The sequence below is a fragment of the Dipodomys ordii genome, unplaced genomic scaffold, assembly GCF_000151885.1.
Source record: "Dipodomys ordii isolate 6190 unplaced genomic scaffold, Dord_2.0 Scaffold17, whole genome shotgun sequence".
Classification (NCBI taxonomy): Eukaryota; Metazoa; Chordata; class Mammalia; order Rodentia; family Heteromyidae; genus Dipodomys; species Dipodomys ordii.
This window is the reverse complement of record NW_012267233.1, coordinates 4,412,843-4,436,362: the sequence shown is the minus strand read 5'-3', so window position 1 is coordinate 4,436,362 and position 23,520 is coordinate 4,412,843. Positions and strand designations below refer to the sequence as shown.

General features: G+C 34.8%; 1 protein-coding gene across 1 annotated transcript in view; it reads left to right on the top strand.

Moving 5' to 3' along the window:
• The window catches only part of Pkhd1l1 (polycystic kidney and hepatic disease 1 (autosomal recessive)-like 1), a 153,502-nt gene that overhangs the window by 14,923 nt on the left and 115,059 nt on the right, over positions 1-23,520 (top strand). The window contains exons 2-9 of the mRNA XM_013012469.1: positions 1,850-1,939; positions 5,891-6,035; positions 7,366-7,474; positions 13,362-13,419; positions 15,399-15,492; positions 17,835-17,888; positions 18,422-18,495; positions 19,932-19,974. Coding sequence (XP_012867923.1) covers positions 1,850-1,939; positions 5,891-6,035; positions 7,366-7,474; positions 13,362-13,419; positions 15,399-15,492; positions 17,835-17,888; positions 18,422-18,495; positions 19,932-19,974 — 667 coding nt within the window. The remainder of the gene's footprint in view (positions 1-1,849; positions 1,940-5,890; positions 6,036-7,365; positions 7,475-13,361; positions 13,420-15,398; positions 15,493-17,834; positions 17,889-18,421; positions 18,496-19,931; positions 19,975-23,520) is intronic.

The following is a 23,520-nucleotide window of genomic DNA, read 5'->3' as shown; positions in this document are numbered from 1 at the left end:
CACCGACGTTGTAAAGCTCATTTTGGACATGACAATCTGTACTTCTCATTGTTGCAACAGGTCCACCTGTATCCTTAAACGACTGGTTTTTCCCCATCTCCTCCGTATGTCCCTTCCCCACAGTATAACCCCTAATTCTTTTTTTAATAAGTTTTTTATTGTGAAAATGCTGTACCGAGGGGTTACAACCACATGAGCAAGGTAACGAGGACAGTTCTAGTGTCTGGCCCTGGCCGCTGAAGTCATGGCGCCATTCTCCTGGAAGACAGAAGCTGTTGGGTCTTTAGGATGGGTGTCAGTCACTTCCAGGGAAAGTTGCCCTGAGTCTTCAAAGTAATACTCAGGAGAGGCCTGGGAGGAAAGTGATAAGATAAGAAATTGGAGTTGTCTGCCGAGATAAGAGCAGGATGAACTTGAGATAGACCAGGCAACACCAGCTGAAAATAGGATCCAGCTCTCTTCCTGCAGTGCCCAACTCTTAGCTGTCTGGTGTCAGTGGTTAGTAAGTACCATAGGCAGGAACATTGTGGAATTCTTGGAACAGGCATATCCAAAGGCATAGAGCTTTTCTATTGTGGGTCAAGAGCCCAGGACACGGATTTCAAAAAGGAATAAACTAATTATCATTTTCTTAACCTTTGCTCAGACATCTACTTCACACAATATTTTTTGTGGTCGTACTGTCTTCATTTAAGTTGTTCTACTTTGGGGATTGGTTTAACCTCTTACTCAATGATGAGATCTAGTTTGTTTAAGCAGAAAATAAATGTGTCTACTCTCCATGTATTTTTGAGTTTTCTTGAAGAACTACTACCCAGGTGTGACTGTGCACTTATATAGCTCCCCGCTCTTGGGAGGATGCACAAGTTTGAAGCTAGCCTAGTCTATCTAGTGAGACTCAGTCTCCGTTTTGAAAATAATAATCAGTTGTAGTTTTCTAAAAATAATAATACTAAAAAAGAAGTCACTTGCCCTGTGTTTCTACAGACAGCTCTCTATTTCCTGATGAGTAGGTTCAAGCTAATTCAAATTTGCCTTTAATTAACAGCAATGGATCCTTTGCCTTCACCTTCTAAAGACTGATGTGGCCTCAGCAGCAAAAGAGAAATGCATCTTCTAAGTCACCTGTGACCCTCTGTGTACTAAGTTAACTGCCAAAAAGTTAAGACCGAGAAACATTTCTCTATCCCCTGGAAACTAACCCAGTTTGTTAGTAACTTTCACTAATTCACTCAACAAACCCGGTTACTCTTACATGAAGAGCTTATCATTAGAAAGCTTTCAGAAATTGCCCTTTGTGAAATCTCATCCTGCCACAGCTGTTCTCAAGGCACAAGATTCCTTTTCTGCTCTTGAACACTTCTTTAAATCTGCCTTCTGTTGTCCCTTGCGTGTGTTTTTATGATTTATGTATCTACGTTGTTGCTCTCTGATGCTGTGTGAAGGGTCTGCTAAGTGTGCTATCGTTCTGCAGTTCACAGAGCCAGTGTGACACTCCGAGTTCAATATGTAGCTTCTAATATGTATGATAGGTCAGTCTGATGAAAATGGTTATCCTCTCTGTAACACCTAAAATAGTGCTTTTCACAAAAACCAGTGATTATTAACCAAGTTTTAACTAAAGAATTATTTACTACTAAGTATTAACTAAGAGGTTGAAGTAAATTAATATTAAGTTCAGTTAATATTGTTTAATCGTGTCTGAAATAGACCCTAGACATATTTTTCTTCAAATCGTATTATTTTTGCAATTTTCTTTACAAGTTTGTAATAGCTGGCTCAAACTGTGGTGCTTGAAATGGAGAACCTGGTTACCTTACCTGTACTGTTGTTCTTTTGTATCTTTCAGAGAGTTCTAAAACAATCCCCAAAGTTACAGAAGTAATGCCTAAATATGGAAGTATAAATGGAGCAACAAGGTTAACTATCAAAGGAGAAGGTAAAATTACTTTTCTCCTTCTCTCTCTTCCTTTTCTTCTCTTCCCTTCTCTATGTGAGCACTAAGGCTGATGTATTTTAAAGATTATTTCACATTGCTTTCTCAGAGGTAAGTCTAAATACTACTTTTGCTGTTTTATAGGAGCAGTATGTAAAATGAGTAAGTTGTATTGATCTGTTAGACACCATATACCTCGAGTTAGATGTATGGTAATATATACTTAAACTTTTGCTGAGATAGATGATCATAGGTCAAGTGTTATTGAAATGTGTGTGTTTGTGTGTGTGTGTGTGTGTGTGTGTGTGTGTGTGTGTGTGTGCGCGTGCGCACTAGTCTTGGGTATGAACTCAGTGCTGTCCCTGACTTTCTTTGGCTTAAGACTAGCACTTTACCACCTGAGCCATAGCTTTATTTATGCCTTTTTTAGTAGTTCATTGGAGATAAGAGTCTCACAGACTTTCCTGCCTGTGCTGGCTTTGAACCATGATTCTCAGATCTCATCAGCTTCCTGAATAGCTAGGATTACAAGTGTGAGCCAGTGGTACCCAGTGTATAAGGTTTTTTATTTTTTAATAAAGAAAAGATCAAGGAAACACTATGGATTTGTTGTCAGTAATTCTTTATAGGTATATAATTATATCAAAGTTATATACACTATAGCTTTTTATATGCCAATCATACTTCAATAACAAAGACAAATACATAAAGTTTTAATATAGGTGTTTGGTGCCCATTATATATATATATTCCATATATATGGAATATGTTCAATACAATGATAAATCTACAAAACACCTAAGATCTCTTATCACTATGTGAATTAACTAGAAAAAAAAGACGCACACATTTCATCCATGCTACCTCTAATCACTAAGTATTTTCATTTTTACAATTGCATCAATTTATCAATCTAAAACACTTTACAACTGTAATTATTACCTAAATGTTGACCCCCCATACCTATTTAAATTGTGTTACTTTCATAAAGTCATTATAAAATATTACAGAAAATATTATTTAGGAGAAATTCCAGCTGCTAGAAAATCTAGTACTAACATTTTGTGTACACCCAAATGATTTTTGTCTACTTCTATACATGATGCTCACTTTTAAAGGCAAAACTTTGCTATTGGATTACTCTGTTCAAATGGCTGTGTTTATGGTGCAAGTTAAGCTCAGTGGTAGAACATTTTAAACTCAGTTAAAAAAAATTAAAAACAAAGCAAAAAAGGCTGTACTTAAGGAGACAAAGTTATGATTTTACTGTTATGATACCAAAATAGAAGTGTTTTGAGCAACAGCACAATTAGAGAAATAATTGTATTTCCTTCTAAGATGATGATATTGATGAAGTAGATTATCATTTTGGTCAGTTCTGGCATGTCTGTAAACTATATTGGGTTTTTTTCTTTGCTTTATACCCGTAGTTCATATTTCTCCATTATGTTTTGTACTAGCTATCCTATGTAAAAAAAATATGATAATAGTCATGATGGTTGTAGGAGTGTCACAGACTTTGATCCAGTCTCTTGGCTTTCAATGTCATCTCTGCCACTGCAATTTATATGACTGGAATAAGTTACTTCTCTGAGCCCTGGCTTCCTCAGCAGAAACATGATCTATTAATTTCTACATCTTATACTCATGAATATTGGAAAGAATAATGTAGCTAAAGTATCCCCTATGAGTATTTGCTACTTTATTCTTTTTATTCTTCAGTACTCATGTTACAGGCTTGGTTTTATTCTTTACAATCTATCTTCCACCAATCAAGCTGTAGTTTTCCTTACCCTACTGTTTTGAATTTTACAACTTTTAAATACATTTCCAAGACCTGCGTTACCTTGCCCATGTAATTGTAACCCCTCTGTATGGTATTTTCACAATTAAAAAAAAAAAAAGAACAACAACCAAAAAAATCCAACCAGACAAAAAGCTTAGAGAAAACAAATCAATCTGAGTGTTATATGACAATTACTGACTGAAACAACACTAACATTTTCCATGATAGCCGCTTGGGCGTTACTTTTTGGATGAGTGCTATCAGGAGACCCAGGTTTGTGTGCCTGACAATTCTTGTCTCCAGTTTTACTTCTACAGAGGAAAACATATCAACATGTCAGGAATTTCCATGTGAAGCTTCAGCCTTTTCTGTTTCCAGGTTACTCCCAGCCCTTCCTGTAATCTATGTTCTTTGGAGGACTTCCAGAAGTGTCCTCTTTGTTTGAAATGATATCTTTAAATAAAAACTTAAAAACTATAGCTCATTTGCATTTCTTTTTGCTTTGTTGTAATTAATTTAAATTTATAAATATTTGTATATTTGTATGCTTTTAGCAAAAGTATAGCTAAAGCATTTACAAATCTTGTTAATTTGGTTCACATTTTCCCATAGGCTTTACTCTAGACATTTTCTCTCTTTCTTCTCCCCCCCCTCACATACACACACATATGCACACACACATTTGACATTATAGCCATTCGGAAACTTTTTTAAATGCCATATTTTTTAGTATTATTTTTCAGAATTGTAGTTGATTTGGGAATGCCAAAGAAGAGATTCATGTCACCCTGTAACCAAGGTAGCATGTACCTAATAGAGAAATAAATTCCTCTATCACTTCCTGAACAAGTAAGACTTTCCATCCTTTAGTTAGTTGGCACACTCAATGTGAACTCCATAGATAAGCAAAAATTGGCAAAAGAAAAGGAGTGGATTTACAAGTGGCTTGCTTTCCTGTGTTCATATGCTTTCTCACAATTTCATTTGAGCAACAGCTGGCTTTCTAGTTTCTAAACTGCCAGCTCAATGCAAATATTAGTCATATGTGAAATGTACATGTATATTTGTATTTGTATTGTTCAATGTCAAATGAATTCTTTGATAAAGGCCTAAGAAGTGAGGAATAGAGAGCTTTTTGTTAAAATCCCTACTCTTGGTTTTAATGTTAAGGATAAGATAGAAATTAGAAGAAAGGGACTACTACATTGGGTCACAGGTAATCTACAATCTAAGCTCAGATCCTGGCCTCCCACTTACTGATATTGATTATCTATCTATCTATCTATCATCTATCTATCTAGTACGCTGGTCTTGAGGCTTGAACTCAGGATTTGGGTGCTGTCCCCAAGCTTTTGTGCTCACTTGAGTCACAGTTCCACATCCATAATCTCAGCTGAGTGAGAGGCATAAGATCTGGAGAATTTCAGTTCCAGGCTAGCCAAGGTTAAACAATGAAAAAAGAAGAAGCTGGGCACATCATTATCCCAGCTACCAAAGGATATACAAATTATAGAACTGATATTGAGGCCAATCTGAGTAAAAGCTAGACCTAGCTCAAAAACATAACCAGCATTAAAAAGGGCTAGTGGCATGACTTCAGTTCTTCCCTAACAAGTGTAAAGTTTTGCGCTTAAACCCTAATACCACTAAAAAAATATATATTCCCCTCAAGATTGAGCCACAGTTGTCCTCAGAGATCCTAGTATTTTTTTTCTCTCAAGTTTTATCTTCCATTTCTCTAAGGGTTACAGCCTAAGTAAACTATCAACTTGCAAGTCTATTTATAGGAGCTACAGGTGAAGACTTCATCACTTATAATATATATCACTTCTCACTCTTCTACTTCTTCCAGTCCCTTTGACTTATTTTTAAATAGTAGCTTTCCCCATCTTACTTAGTATTTGGTGCTCTCTCTCTCTCTCTCTATGTATATGAATGTAGAGAGAGAGAGATGCACAAGTTTCACAAAACTTCCATGAATAAATCAATTCAAGGCCAATTTTTGTATTTCCACAGATTATAACTATAGGGTTAAAGATGAAATAAATGGACTGTTTGCTTCATGCTATTTGGCATTATTTATTACATGATCAATTACTGGGTGACAGTTGTTAGCTCTCCGAAAATTGAATTCCATTAATAGTAATTGAATCTTCTTACTTTTCCAGGTTTTTCTCAAGCAAACCAGTTTAACTATGGAGTTGATAACACTGAGTTGGGAAACAGTGTGCAATTAGTTTCTTCTTTCCAGTCAATTACTTGTGATGTAGAAAAAGATTCAAGCCATTCAACTCAAATTACATGCTATACTAGGTCGGTTTCAAAGTGTCTTTAATAACATCATTTTCATCATCTCAGAAATCAGTTATGTGTATTGGTTTTGAATAGTTTTGTCAGTCTGCCTACTAAAAGCAGTATTTTTCTGGTTTCCAGTCATTATTTTTGATTTCTTGATATCTTGACTATTATTTTTGATTTCTTGATATCGTGACTATTTTACACATTTATTATGTTCAGCCGAAATGTTCTTTTCACATATTGGAATGACAAAAGCATACCCATATCTATTCTCCTGTATTACAGCCATTATCTTATCGTTATTAGACTTCTTTAATAGATAAATGGCTACTATTAAAATGTAATGATGTTCCTCAAAATGGCAAAATTATGCTTTCCTGTTCAGTTTGGCTAATTTTGTTTAAAATATTCACATAGTTATTAAGATTGAAGATGACCATTTTGTATAGTGACATTTTAAGTTCTTTATTATCAGTCCAAATTGATGTGTATTATTAGTAATTTAGGAAACATTTTAAATCATTTTAAATTGCAGCTTTTAATATTAACTTTAGAACTAGGTAGCACATATTTTAGAGGACTTATATTAGGTTTGCTGGCTGTCTTTCATCTGCAAACGTGTACTTAAGAGGAAACTTTATTAATAGCTTTTTAAAAGAATATCATGAACTAACTGAATCTGTCAGGTTAATGTTAGTATTTTATATGATTATCACTACTTGTTATTACTGTATATGTTGTCCTTCATGATGAAAATCAATATACATAGTCAGAATAGGTATTTGTCTAAGCTAACCTATGTTGGAATTTGTGATATATGGTACTTCTGGATGCAGCTTTTCTTTGTGTAATAGAAATTTGAATTTAGCTAGATGCAGTGAGTCATGCATTCCTGGCTTGGGAGACAGAGATAGGGAGGGTTATTGGAAGAGGCCAGCCTGGGAAAGAAGGTAGAGAGAAACCATTTCAATAAGTAAACTGGGCATGTTGGTACATATTACTCAACTATGTAAGAGGAACTTGGTCTGTGGAGACCCTTGGCCAAAAAAATAGGAGATCCTATTTAAGGGGGAAAAAAACTAGAGCAAAAAAGGTATAGGTTTATGTGGCTCAAGTAGTAAGAGTGACTGCCTAGCAAGCCTGAAACCTTAAGTTCAAACTCCAGTATTGCCATCCTAATAGTAAATAAATAAATCAGATGGAATTGAACTCTGATTCAAGTAGAAATTTAGATGTTTATTTTCAAGGTTGACATGTAGTCTATCTAAGACAATATTTTTCAATTATGAATGTCTACTAAAATAAAAATGCTTCCATCTTCATGTGTTCCTCATTGACCTTGAAGAGCAATGCCAGAAGATTCCTACACTGTGAGAGTCAGTGTGGATGGGGTTCCTATCGCAGAGAATCACACCTGCCGTGGTCGCAGTGGCAGCTGGGCATGCAGCTTCAATGTACGTGTCTCTCCTTTGGAACTTACACCTTATCCGCCTTGTCTTCTTTTTGACAGAACTGGGTTTTTATTGCTTAATTTTTCAAATTGTTATTCTTTCCACATTAGAAAAGATATTATCCAGGCTAAGTGGCTTAAGCCTGTAATTTTAGCTGCTGGAGAGGTAAAGATTGAGAGATCATACACAGTTCAAGTCCAGCCTGGGCACACACAGTTCAAGAGACTCCATCTTAACCAGCTGGGGGTGAATCTCAATAGCAGAGCACAGCAACTATACAGTTCAAAAGACTCCATCTCAACCAGCCGTGAGTGAATCTCAATAGCAGAACACAGCAACTGTTCCTGTCATTCCCTATGATAAGAGGAAGCGTAAGTAGGATTACAGCTTAGGCTGTCCTGGGTATAAAGTGAGACCTTACCTTGAAAATCACCCAGGCAAAGGGGTTGGACATGTGACTCAAGTAGTACAGGGCTTTCCTAGGAGACCCTGAGTTTAATCCCCAGTATAGAGGGGAATGTGTATGTGCATATCCATACACACACACACACACACACACACACACACACATATATATATATATTTCTCTAAAATATATGCTACCTAGTTCTTTTTTTTTTTTTTGTTCCAGTCATTGGGCCTGAACTCTGGGCCTGGGCGCTGTCCCTCAGCTCTTCAGCTCAAGGCTAGCGCTCTACCACTTGAGCCACAGTGCCACTTCCGGCTTTTCTCTCTTTGCTTATGTGGTGCTGAGGAATTGAACCCAGGGTCTCATGCATGCAAAGCAAGCGCTCTACCACTGAGCCACCTTCCCAGCCCCATGAGTACATTTCTTGACAAACATTGTTAACCCCTCTCTTATTTTCTCCCACTTTCCTTCCCTGCCCCGTCTCCCTTCCACCCCCCCATCCCCTCCCCAAGTGGTAAAGTTCATTTCCAACATAGTGTTTTGTGAGTCATTGAGTGGTTTACTCTTTGTCTAACCATTTTGTTGTTCTCCTTCCCTTCCCCAAATCAGATAAATATATATACAAGTAGGGTACCGAAATCAAAACAGTGACATCAGGGGATGAAACAAAGGAAAAGAAAGAAAGAAAGAAGAAATAACTTCACACAATACATTTTAAAAAACCCTCTTGTTTCCTTATCTTGGAGTTCATTTCAATTAGCATCATTTTATATTATCATATGTACATAGCTATTAAGTTATTATGATCCTCTTACTGACCACCACAAGGTTCTAGTGAAAGGAAATGCTGAGGGACAAAAAGTGACTTCAGCCTTCAAGAAGATTGAGCTTCCCACATAGCCCTCGTTCCACTTCTAACCTAGATGTAGAACTCAATTTTGTTTCCTTGTATGTCAGCCCAAACATTCCTCAATCTAAATTCAGCCTAATGGGACTGGACTTCTTTTATTCTAGCTGAAGCTGACCATTTCTCTGGACTGTTCTCACCATCTCCAACTAGAAAGTGGTGACCATCTTTCCCATAGCTATTCAGAAGCCAAATTGTGATGGCTTTACCTTCTGAGATGGCTAAGTTCAGCTTCATGACTCTTTTTCTATGTTGCACTTGTATTTATCATTTGGTTCTCACAATAACATCCCAGTATTCTTCATACCATGGCTCAATGTTACCCTTCAATCACAGGACTGTTTTCTTTCCCTGTCCCATATCCACTCCCCTCTACCCCGCTGCCTTCAGGTTTCCTTTCTTTTTTGAGTCAGGCACCAAATCATTTTCCAAGAAAGACTTCTAACATTTTCTTTAAGGACTCAGTTTGCATAGTTCTCTTTAGTGAATTATTTGGGACTCTTAAAATTTCAGAAGAGACATCCTCTACTGAGTTCCTCAGTTGGGAAGTGTGTTAATACTGTGCTTCAGGGTTCAGACATTGTCACCATTTAGTAGCTGTAATTTGGGCAAGATGAAACAACTTCTGTCAAATGGTCATTACATCATAGCATTATTGGTGAAAACAGGATAAGATATGAAACTGACAAAATGGCAAGAAAGAGCCAAACACATAACATTCTATTTTAGATGTTTATGTCTTCTTTCCATGTGCTACTATCTTAGAATCTACTCTATTTTATAATAATTATTTTAACTTACTGCAATATATTGTTTAATATAATATATTTTATTGTGTTAGGTTTAATGTTGACTAATTTTATTCATCTTTCTGTTTCTAAGTATCTGCTTCTTTAGTATCCAGTACTTGGTAGCAGTACACACTGGATGGTATTCTGTGTTTATTCTTTAAGAAAGAAAAAGCTAAAATCTTAATGTCATGAAATTCTAATACCTTAATACTATTTTTGTCTTTATTTCTATTTTTATTGGCTTATGCCATAAGAATGTAACACATTTTTTTTATTTAATGAAATTACACATCATTTAATGTTAAGCTGGCTCTACAGCATTATGCTTATTCTTTAGAAATATGCTTATTACTATTTCTGCTTTTTTTGTGTGTGTTGGTCTTGGCACTTACACTTTGGGCCTGGGTGCTGTCCCTGAGTTTCTTTTGCTCAAATCTAGACCTCTACTGCTTGAGTCAGAGCTCCACTTCTGGCTTTCTTGGGGATAAGAGTCTCATGGACTTTCCTGCCCAGGCTGGCTTCAAACAGAGATTCTCAGATCTCAATCTCCTGAATAGATGGGATTGCAGGCACCCATCGATTTCTGCATTTTTAAAGTTTATTGTCTATTTAGTTCAAATTAGAGGAGAATTTACTATCTAAAATCTTATCAGTACTATTACATGACATTACTTCTCAAGTCACAGGTGACACAGCTAAAGGGCCATCTCCTCTCTAGATAAGCATGGCAAATGGAATCACAGGGATCCTTCTACAGCTTTCCTGGGGGCTTCTTCCTCCTTTCTCCTGTTGCTGTCTGCTTCCTGTATCCCATGTCCATCTGAGTATACTTAGAAAATAAAATTCCTAAATAAAATACTAAAATTAGAGCCCTTCCAACACTAAAACTTCCATGTTGTCTTCACATTCAGTTGCCAGTTTTGTTAGAAATTGAATTCTAGATTTGAAATAAGTTTCAATGAGACTTTTGAATCACTGTCTCCCTTTTTCATGATCTGAGGTATCTAAGCTTATGTAGAGTGAAGGATTAGCTTTAAAATTTAAAAATCTTTGTATATCAATATATTAGAAAATGCAGTATGTCATATCAATGTTAAATAAGTATACATGTTCTGCAGTAGTGTACTCTTATTTTTTGTACTTCTATTAACAACTGATAACAAATACCTTGTACATTTTGTCTATTGGTTTAAAACTATGACAGAAACTAATGTTATTTAACATGCAATCCTCTATTATTTTGCTACAAATACTATTTAAGTAAGAATACAGTGACTTGTAGAGATTGATTTGTACACCTAGCTGGCAGTTCCTTTAGCCTTTCTACTAACTATTTTAAAACTAATATTTTACCAAACAAAGGTTTTATGGCTAGAGATTCATTTTCTATTATTTTATAGGAATTCTCCATTGAGAATTTGTTTTCTTTTATCATTCTAAATTGTGAAAGGATATATCTGAAGCCTTCTTATCCTCACATTTCAAAATTATTTTCTTTAACACTCAAAAAACAATGGTCTTTCACATTCATCTTAATGAGAATAAAGGGCCAATTGACTTCATTGAGAATCTACTTTGTTCTAAATTATTTTATTATTTTTCATAACACAGGTTCCATTAATTAATTCTTTAAAATGCTTAATTAATTAATATTAATTAATTCTTAAAAATGCTTCCCATGTCTGTGGAATGTAAATTCTTCTTGATCTGTTTCTGGACTACTAATTTTCTCCAGCATTTTTTCAAAATGTAGATGATTAATTCATCTTGGTTACTGATTTTCCTAAAGTGTGCTCTTTTCCTATTTAAATAATTAATTTTCTTCACATTGGAGCAGTGTATGGGGCAGTATGGATGTGGGTATAGGTGTGGGTGGTTGTGGATGTATGTGTATGCTGGTATGGGGCTTGAACTCAGAGCCTCTTGCTTTTTCTTTTCTCCACCCTACGCTGCTCCTTGCTGACATTGTACCACTTGAGCCACACCTTTACATCACTTGAGCCATACCTCCACTTCACTGGAGCCACACACCATCACTTCTTACTTGCAGCTTTTTGCTCTGGTTAATTGCTATAAAAATCTTGAAGACTGAACCTTGATCCTCAGACCTCAGCTTCCTATGTCCAGCCTTTTTTGTCTTTTAAAAACGAATTCAGCATGTGTTTATTTGCATAATAATGGCTCATATAGTATTTACTGTAGTATTTATTATAGGTCAGATGATATTCTTAATAGTTATGTTTATTAACTCATAACTCTGATAGCAATCTTGTAGCTGAATATACGTATTATTTACCTCTGTTTTATAAATGATAAAATTGATGCACAGAGAAATTATGTTGCTTACCCAAAGTCACATAGAGAGGCAGTGATTAAGCTCAAATTTCAATTTGAAAAGAGCAGCTGCAAACTTGGGCTTTTAACTGTGATACTCTTCTTCCTCTTATATGTACTTGAAGACCTCTAAAAGCTAGACAACCCTTTCTTATTTAATGCAATAACAAATTATCACAAACTTAGTGGCTTACTGCAATGCAAATGTACCATTTTACAGCTCTTCAGCTAAGTCTAGGCTGCAATCACGTGTCTGGATGGCTACATTCCTTCTAGAGGCACTATGGGAGATTCTGTATTCTGGCCTTTTCTAGCTGCTTATGACTACCCATATGATTTGGCTCCTGTTCTCCTACCATTGTCTCCAAAGCCAACAATGGGAGTTAAGTCTTTATCTCACTGCATCATGCTCACTCTGCTTCCAAGAAGCACCCTATTTTCTTCTCTTAATCTGTCTGCACTCTGTTTCCCAGTTGTACTTCCAGAATCTTTGTAAATACTTTGGGCCCATGGGGGCAATACAGGGTTATCTCCTTATTTAAAATCAGCTATTTAGCAACTTTAATTCCATTTACAACCATCTACCGTAGCCTGATATTTCCATAGAGACTGGGGTGTGGACACTTTAGAAAGCCATTACTTTATGACAGGTATTGAAGTCTTAATTACACTGGTGGCCTCTCTGGAATTTGCCTCTTTTTCAATTCGTCTTTGCTGTGACATTTCTTAAGAAAAGTGACTGCATTGCGCTAGGAATTTATCATTACCATGACAAATAAAACTTGCTTTACTGGTCTTTTATTATTTTGTGTCTGATTTTGAAGTGTTCCTTGTTACTTTCTTTCCTCAAGGACTTAACCAAACGTAATTTCTTTAATTTTATCCTGTCAAATTCTTGAGAGTCTTCTTAATGACTGATTGGCTTCTAGTTTTAACTAAAGGATGATAGAGTTTTCAAATTCTAGGCTGATGAGTCAGAATCTGGGGAATCCAATCTGGCACATGGGAGGTGTGGGTACAAGTGCTCAGCCATGTGGAATCTCAGAAGCCTGTCTCCCCCACGTTTCCCCATAAGATTCCAGTAAAGCAAAGCAGAGATGATCGTGGGTAGAAACTCCCTGAACTCCACCCTCCTCTAACCCCTGGTACCTCCCCGCCCCCCAAGCTCACAGCTCAACAAAAAAATAAAGTAGTTCCACAAAAACAACCAACCAACCAAGCAGACAAAAATTCCAGGCTGACAATATTGTGAAGCAGAAGAATTTTTAAAGAATAAGGAAATAATCTTGAATAACCAGAACATGATCAACATTTTTATTTATTATATGTAAGAATATTTTGATAGTTCTATTATGGATTATTATTGAAATAGAAGTAGAAATAGATGTATTCCGTAAAATTAGAATCAACATAGAGAAAAGACTGCTTATCCATATTGTTATTTTACAGACAAAAAGTTTCAGAACCCCAACAATAAGGAACATCACACCTTTATCTGGAACTCCAGGTTGGTTCTTGTAATTGCTGAAATATTTTTGGTGTGTGGCAGTTAACTTTATTTACATCTATTGTGTATGCAATCGTTATAATACCTAAAAATTATACATTTCCTTTTTCTGCTTATGAAACTGGTTATCAATTAAAAGTATTTTCAAAAGTTGAATCATAATCTATGATAATGCACTTAATTTTCATTGTATTGGATGTTTACTTATCTTCTAGTGTTTATTATGATGATACCATTAGGCCAGTTTATAATCCCTACAGAAATAAATAAGAATGCCCTTTTCTACAGCTTACTCAATTGTAACTATGAACTGTTTTCAAATATTCTTCCCAGGGAGTAATGACACACGGTAATGGAATTGGTTATGGTAACTATAAATGGAATTCTCAGCATTTGGGAAATAGAGGCAGGAAGGTCGAGTTTGAGGACGGCCTGGGCTACTTAGTGAGATCCTGCCTTAAAATAAAATGGAATTTATAAAAAAGAAAAAGTAGTATGCTTTCAGTGTTTTCGATTCTTTGGTTTACTCTTAAATTTGTTTCAGGTTTGTTGAATATATGCATTTCATTTCATAAGCCAATCATCTTTTTCCATATGAAATTGTAAGAATTCTTTGAAATCATCTTATAAATATGTTAGAAACAATCGCATGAAAGAAAAAACATTTGAATATTTATCTGGGGGGGAGAGGTGGGAGATGGGAAGGGATGGGAAGGGGAAACAAAGGAGGAGGCAACAATGCTTGATAAGAAATGTACTCATTATCTTGCCCATGTAATTGTAAGCCCTCTGTATGGTATTTTCAGAATTAAAAAAAAAAGAATTCTTTGAAGGATGCCAAATGTCTATATTTCATGTATGTGTGAAATATATTTTGAATTTATCTTGTTTTGGAAAACAAATGCTTTTTCTATCAGATTTTTTTTTTTTTGGCAGTACCAGAGCTTGAACTCAGGGTCTCATGCTCACTCAATTGGCGCTCTAACATTTGAATTATATTTCTAATCCAGCTTTTATTTTTGACATGGAGTCTCACAGACTTATCTACCCAGGTTAGTTTTAAACCATAATCTAGATCTCAGCCTCTTAAGTATTTATGATTCCAGGTACGATTCACCAGTGCATGGCTCTGTCAGATAACTTCATTTTTATTATTACATGTGTAGATTTAACCTGAAATCCTAATTACATTCAATTTCACTTTCTTTTCATAATTTTCAAAATTTAATTATTTAATGTACTTTTTGAGAAAGAGCCTTGCGATGTTTTAAATTTGCAATTCATTTCCTGCCTAAGCCTCTAGAATGCTAAGATTACAGATGTATACTTTTATGACTAGCTTTAATATTTCATGATTATTTCAATCAAGATTTGGGTTACTTTATGTATTATGTGGCAATCTTTTTCTTTTTAAATAAATTACCTGTTGCCCAAAGTAGTATTTCATTAAGTATTTTACTAGTTTTTTCTCTGAAATACTTCACTAATCTTTAAATACAAATACTCATTCAATGTACTCAATATACTCAATATACACAATATATTTTATTATATTTATTAGAAATTTCACACCAATGCTGAACACTACAACGGAATATAAGAATTCTGTTTTTTTCAGGGCACCAGCACCTCATACCTGCAATCCTAGCTACTCAGGAGGCTGAGATCTGAGGATCATGGTTTGAAGCCAGCCCAAGTAGAAAAGTCCCCATGAGACTCTAATCTCTAATTAATTACTCAAAAACCAAAAGCAGCACTATAGCTCAAAGTGGCAGAGTGCTAGTAGCATTGCTAGCACTACCACCAGCAAAAGAGATCAGGAACAGTGCCCAGGCCTGTGTTCAAGCCCTTGGATAGACAAAAATAAAAATAAAAAATAGAAAAAAATCTGTTAATTTGTTTTTATTAGAGAACTTTCTAGTGTTTTGAGATAGAGATTAATATATAGAGCCTACTTGAATCTTTTGCTTTGTTTTCAGGTACATTAATAACAATCCAAGGAAGAATCTTTACTGATGTCTATGGGAGCAATACTGCTGTAAGCTCAAATGGGAGAAATGTCAGGATTTTGAGGTAATTTTGGTGTGGAAGTATAATAATGGATCAAATAATATTAAAAATCATCTACAGTGTTTGCTAGGATTTTTCAGTCATATTATTGAAGAAAACTAGACTATCGGTTGATTCATGGACATGAAGCAATGCTGCCTATTCCTTTCTTCTCTGGACTGACATCATTCCTTCTTTTACTGTGACAAATTTTATTAATTGAAAGTACACAATAGTAACTGTTCAATAGTTCCATAGTAACTGGATTATAGCCAAAGAACTTTATTTATGGGAGATTTTTTAAAAATTCTACCTCATTTTATGTAATACCCTAGACTGTCAAGGTCAGGAGTAGCACTTAAGTCTTCAAATACACAACTTGCTATTTCTTCTACTGCAAATGTGTTAAATGAGAGCACGCTGAAAGAGAAAGGGTCAATAACTCATTTAATGTGCCAGAGCTTGAATCGTGAGTGCTCCACTTACTAGCTGTGAAGCAGATTCTAACATTGTTTAGTTAACTAACAGAACAGAAAATAGCTGTCTGCGTCTGAACTAGAAACTAACATGACATGAGGGTATTTTCCTGTGATGGAGATAGGGTTATCTCAGCCCATCTTAGCAGACAAAAACCCTGGTCATTTTCTATTGTATCACAGCTTTCAGGATGTTTCATGCTTATTGAGTATTTTCACAAAACCAATGAGTTGATATATTAAATAAACAATTCAGACAGCAATTGGAGGATTTCTTAAATTCTAAAGACTTTAGGCCACGTACAACTGCATTTATAATTTAGTAAAATGAGTAATTTTGAAGTTTCAGTACGCGGAAAAAAGTGATTTGTCTGGCATACTTTGAGGTTGAATTTCAGTTAACTCACATTTGTAGGCAGCTATAAATGCTCTGGAAATATCCATATTGATTCTTTTTATGGGTTGAAAGAGCTACTAGAAAATTTGATCTAAGTGAAGACTTTTTTTTTCTTCCTTCAGTATAATTGGTTGTTATAAATGATTCACATTCTTTTCCTTACATGGAGCTTTCTCATTTAATCTTGCCCATAATGATATCAGGAAATACAAAACATAACTTCCAGAGAAAGATTACTTTTCTTCCCCCTGCAGTTGGAATTTATTTCTGTTTAATACCAGGGAGTTAGTGATTTTTTTTTTATGAAATCACAAAATCAGTCAGAAAGACCCTCAGTGGATCATTATACCAGCTCATATACTGTGGAAATCTCTAGGGAATATATATATATATATATATATATATAAATATACAATATATATACTATAGATAGAATATAGATACAAATGTTTGTACAAAAGTTTCCATAATATATGGAAATTATATATATATGGAAAATTTCATACAGTCATTTGTGGGAATGTGAGAAGTTCTTCAGAAAGTCATTTATCTAATTAACAGTATATTAATTATGACTTCCCCCAAGGCATTCCTTTGTGCCTAAGTTTCATCATCAAGGAGTCTAGAGTAAAGAACAGGTCATTGGCCAGTAGCCAAGAGAACTTCTGCTTCCTGGGTCTTGTTCATTCAATAAGATTTCTAAATCCACATTATGCCAGGACAAGAAAATGAGTAGAGCATCTACTTTTTATAAAAGAGCTTTTGATCTAAACAGATAGGAGAGAAAAATTCTAAAAGACCTGTTTAAGGCAAAACATGATAACGTTCTCACAGATAGGCAGGCCTATACCACTGTGGGAATTAGCAAGTGTGGGTACAAAACCAGATTTCAATTCTTACATTATGCTCTACTTACTGTAGGCTTACCCAAGAAACTTAGTCACTCTGTCTCAGTTTATTCATCTTTGAAATGGAAGGATTATACTTACTGAATAATAATATGGTTACGCATATTAAATGTAGTTATCAAGAGCCTCTCAGTTTCAGCTGTTAAATTTTAATTGGGATAAGGTAGGAGGTTAGAAAGAGAACTTGAATCAAAATATCTTTATAATGGGTTCAATAACTCAGTTTACTTCCTTTGTAATCCTAAGGTAATAATCAAATAGAAGGACTTTTGTGCAAAAGAGTATTTAAAAAGTTCAATATAGGGAGAGAATGAGGGAGGGGGTGACACTGTTCAAAGGATATCTACTCATTACCTGACAAGTAACTGTAAACCCCTCTGTAATCACCTTTACAATAAATTTTTTTTAAAAAAATTAAAAACTTCAGTATAGTATCAATAGATGTTTGTTTAAGGCAGTAATGATGGATAGTAATTAGCAATGAGTGATTAAGAAAAACTTATGGTAGTTATTGTTTATGGGAGGTGCATTTGGAAACCATTTACTAATATAACTTAACTTTTATCTGATAAAATATTTATGCAGAGTTTATATTGGAGGAATGCCCTGTGAGCTTCTTATACCACAATCTGATGATTTGTAAGTAATTAAGAAAATTTTTGTTAAAAATGTTTTAAAATTATTTTGCTAAAAAAATAAATAGTAGATTCTAGCTTACTAAATAGTAATGGTAAGAAATATCACATAGCTAAATGCCTTTATAATACATGAGTATAAATGTTTTATTTGATAAATTAATATTCATTTATATAGTTAGCTGCTAACTTATTTTCTCCTTTGTCTTCAGTATAGTACAATATGAATTATTATTTAGGTCGTTATGAAAAAGGTGTTTTGAGAAATATCACATAATTTCTTTACTTGATTGTATTTTCAGTGCTTAAGAGAAACAGGAATATCAAATTTAATTACAAACATTTTTGCATTAAATGAAATTTTATCTATAACCCATCACTGACACCTGGGAATTATTTTCATTTCACGGAGATTTTAAGTGGAGAATCTGTTTCTAAACTGATACATATTCTGAAAGTAATAAAATATGTCCAATTAAAATGATATTTTGAAATGTAATATCAATATGAAATTTGATAAGCTCATAATTTTGATAGGTATGGACTCAAGCTAGATCATCCAAGTGGAGACATGGGTTCTATGATTTGTAAAATAACAGGAACTTACATTGGTAAGTGTTGATCACCCTTCTTCATAGTTGTCAGAGAAGCCCAGCTCAGACTTGATTTATGTTCTTCTAGATCTTCCCTGCATTTTCTTCTCAGGGTTGTCATTTCTTTGTTGTTTTTGTTTTCCCTTTCTTAATTGCCTTCTTTTCACTTTTAAGCCAGGGTGTATGCTTTATTTATTTACGTACTTATTTTCTTAAGACATATAGAAAGTGAACTTCAGGTTATATTTTCTTTTTTGCCCTTCCCAATGATTCCATGATTTACTTAGTTCAGCTGTTTTACTTCTTACATGCTGCCTTAATTTCAGTTTTCCTCCTTCTCCTCTTTTTCCTCTTCTGCTCCTCCTCCTTCTTTGTGTGTGTGTGTGTGTGTGTGTGTGTATGTGTGTGTGTGTGTCGGTGTCTGTGTGTGTCTGGGTGTTTGTGTGTGTGTGTCTGTATCTGTGTTCTGCTCCTTGGATTGAACTCAGGGCCTGGGTGCTATCCCTAAGTTCTTTTTACTCAACACTAGTGTTCTACCACTTGAGCCAAAGCTTCTCTTCTGGCTTTTTTTTTTCTTCTAGCGATTAATTAGAGATAAGAGGCTCATAAATTTTCCTGTCTTGGCTGGCTTTGAACTGCTATCCTAAGATTTCAGCCTTCTGAGTAGCTAGGATTTTAAGTGTGAGCCACTGGCATCTGGCTCTTTCAGTTCTTAAATCAGCTTCTCTCCTATCTCAGGCCCTGTGCCCTGTGTAAGTATTACATCCTGAAATTTTCAGATGAAATGTATGTCCTCAGAAAATGCTCTTTGATGTTGGGCACCAGTGGCTCATGCCTATAATTCTAGCTACTCAGGAGGCTGAGATCTGAGGATCATGGTTCAAAGCAGCCCGAGAAGGAAAGTCCGTGAGACTCATCTCCAATAAAACACTAGAAAACTGAAAGTGGCGCTGTGGCTCAAGCGGTAGAGCGCTCGCCTTGAGCTGAAGAGCACAGGGACAGAGAAATGCTCTTTGACCCATATTTTACATTCTCAAGATTTATTATTCCTGATATTCCATAACAAGTTTAAGCTCTCTGTTTGGGTCTTTGCTCTTGATAATGCATTCTGTTAGGACAAAGATCGGCAGTCTTCCTTCCACACCATGTCTTGCAACCCCATCAGAGGCTCTGAACAGGGCAATAGTGATGCCTATCTATTCTTTATTTTTCTAAGTTCATAATTGTATTTTGTAATATTTTCCTAGTTATAACTTCAACTTTTAAAACCTTCCAGTTTTCTTTGATGATTTGTAAATGATTATATAAGTGTTTTATTATATATTTTTGTTATATGTTTTGTTTTATTATATATTTTTATTATATATTTTGTCTGCATTTAAATCAGCTACATAGAATAGAGTTATTGTTCTCCTCTGATTAGAAATTTAATTGTGTATTCCAATTAATTCCAGGTCATCACAATGTCAGCTTCATCTTAGATAGTGATTATGGAAGGTAGGTCATTTTGTAAATAATGATTATCATAATTGATTCAACTGGGCAAATAAAATTAATTATAAATATTTATTTTGCACTCTAAATGCAGAGATTAAGGAATCAATCACTTTCTTTCCACACATTAACATTTAAAGAATCCATAACTCCTTTTTATTTTTAATTTGTACCTTCCATATGACTTTTACTTGTTGTGAATCAACAGTAACTAAAATAACAAATAAAAACATTTAACTGTGATGGAAAACTATTACCTTTTATATAGTTCTCATGATTGAATTATAATTTTTTTTTTGGTCGGTCGTGGGGCTTGAACTCTGGGCCTGGGCGCTGTCCCTGTGCTCTTCAGCTCAAGGCGAGAGCTCTACGGCTTGAGCCACAGCGCCACTTCCGGTTTCCTAGCAGGTTTATTGGAGATAAGAGTCTCATGAACTTTCCTGCCCGGGCTGGCTTTGAACCGTGATCCTCAGATCTCAGCCTCCTGAGTAGCTAGGATTACAGGCATGAGCCACTGGCGTCCAGCTGAATTACAATTTTTGTTACTGTAAAACAAAAGCCTCATAATTAATATTACAGGATAAAGGTTTTCTTTTAAGATATCCTTAAGTGATATATAATCCACTCCATCTTGCCTATTGGCAACTTGAAAAGGAAGGAGGAAAGGGAGATAATTTGCCCAAGCAAATTCAGCCAATAGAAGCAGATTACAGCAGTAAGTGAATCATGTAGTCTAAGTCCTAACTCGGGGACCTGAACATTTCATTCATTTTACTTCTCTGCCATGGCTGATAGAAAGTTTCAGCCACCAGACCTAATTATCACCACAGCTTCACGTTTTGATGCCATAGTATTTACAATGAAAACATTTACAATGAGTGTATTTTCTGACTATCACAGTAACTGGGTAAGTTAATGTCTTTAATAGGCAGGACATAGATGTGACAAACCTAAATGAATTGTTCTGCCCCAAATCTCATAGTGTCTATTGAGAAAATGAGCCAATTGCCAGGCAACCAAATAAATTTCTATTGGATACTGTAATTAAATAAATAAATTGGATTCTATTTAGTATCCAATTTTAATATTGTTAGTTAGATCTGTTGATTTATTTTTTTTGTCTCTCAGGAGACACCCAATGATTGTAAGCTTGAAAAGAATGTCCATACTACAAAGTAATATGTGTTCACAGAGTGCCAGAGCAGGTCAGATTGGTTCCCTCTTCCCATAAAAATGTAATTCCAGATGGATTAAACTTTACTATCATCTTTAGAGGGCTATCAAATTCTAGACACAAGCAAGAACTTTATAACAAAGCAATACCTGAGATGGATACTTTATTACAAACTAAACCAAATCCTTGAATAGCAGTATAATTTAGCACCAAATCAAAGAGATACATAAGTGGCTATGAATCAGCTTTGTAACTGATACACAGCAAATGAATTAGAGCCCTATGATATAACAACTATTCTCTTCAAGAAGAGAACTTCTTATAAACAACTTTTTAAAATTTGTGAATAGAATTTTACGAAAAAGACTAAACCCTTTGTGAGAAGCAACCGTCCTTGAGTTTTAAATGATTTCTATAACTATATATGGGTCTTTTATGTTCTTACTCTCATTCTCTAAGGTGAAAAATGAATTCTTAACTTCCAAGTCTATGAAAATTGTTAATTGTCAAATCCATTATATGTCTCCCAGAGAAACAATTATCCCAAAATAGATGGTTTGAGTGATCAAGACTGAATATGATAGCTAAGAGTGCATAAATCAGTCTGCTGCATTAAAGGCTCCGGAAATTTCCATTTATAACTATCATCAAATTCACATATTGTATAACTAGGGATACTACCTTAAATTGTTCATTCCATGATCTTGATTTATAGTTTATTTTCTTTTTTTTAAAGAAATGCATGGCTAACCTTTGATACTAATGTCCACTAATTGAAGAAATGATGTTTCTATATAAAATAGTCTTAGGAATTTAAGATAACTATTAAAACTATGACATTTACTACTTAGAAACCTAGTTTTAAGATTCCATGTCATTTAAAAACTATTAAACCTTTTTTAATTATAAGATTCATATTTTACAATTTTAGGCACATTCCTGAATATCAAATGAAGTAATTAAAGACCACTGTGGCACAGAATCTGTATCTTTTTTAATAGCCAACCTTGTCTTCACTATTTCCCCAAGTTCAAATGACAGCTGTTCCAAACTGATAAGGTTCAGATGAGGCTGTCTTAATTGAGAAATGCCTAGTCATTATCAATAAATTAGTGAAAATCACCCCAGTGTCATCCCAAATAAATTACATTCAAATTTTATTTCAAAAGGCAATTTTCTCACTAGCTAAAGAAGCAGAGGATCTGTTGAGACACAATATTGTTGGTGCTGGCATGTTTTCAGATCTTTGGGGATCAACACAAAAATATACAATTTAATATGAACTTCTTAAAGAACTAATTTAGCATAAAGTATTTCCCAAGACTCCTTAGTCTTGCAAATGTGTATTGTAATGCATGAGTTAGCTTCACAGGAGAGTTCATTGTTTGTCCCTAACCCGAGGCTTATATTACCCTTTTTGAGTCTACTTTTGTGTCTTAAAATTTGTATTTGAATTCTTTCACTTTTCTAATTTCATTGAGGTAGTTAGAGAAACATTATTTAATTCTGAGGATTCTTCCACTACCTAGACCCCTAGATTATGGAAGTATACATATCAAAAGTAACAAGTGTGCAGTAAGGGCAGTTTAAACCTAGTGGACTGGATATTAGTTTCATCTCACTCATCTGTACTGTCACAGAAATTAGTAGTTACTATACCTATTAGGACTTTGCATTTATGTTTTATTTCTGCCACTTGGTTTTGTAATCTTGAGTAAATTATGAACATTCTTGAATTTTACCTACTTGATGTGATAAAGGTAAAAATTAGATGTCATAGTAAATTGAGAGCTCTTAGCTTGATCCTCATAAATCACAGGGAGGTTCTAAGAGACCATGAGATTGTCTGCAGGAAGTGCTCATATATCTGAAGGACAGCTTTCCTGTTCAGAGTCTTTTCTTTCTTTCTTTCTTTCTTTCTTTCTTTCTTTCTTTCTTTCTTTCTTTCTTTCTTTCTTTCTTTCTTTCTTTCTTTCTTTCTTTCGAGTTTCTTTTGCTCAAGTCTAGTACTCTGCCACTTGAACCACAGCACCATTTCTGGCTTCTTCTGCATAGTTTATTGGAGATAAGTCTTACAGACTTTTCTGCCTTGGACTGGCATCAAACCACAATCCTCAGATCTCAGCCTCCTGAGTAGCTAGGATTACAGGTGTGAGCTACCAGCACCTGGCTCCTGTCCAAGTTTATTTTGTTTTCTGAACTTTTTTTGTTGGTTAATGTAATTTCCTAAACTCAGCTCGATTCAGGAAAATTTTGCATTTAATAAAATACACACGCACATATGTAAAGTGTACATATGTTTTGACAGATGTATAACCAACAACAAAATAAAAATACAAGATGTTATATCTTCCCCCTAAAAGTCCCATCCTACT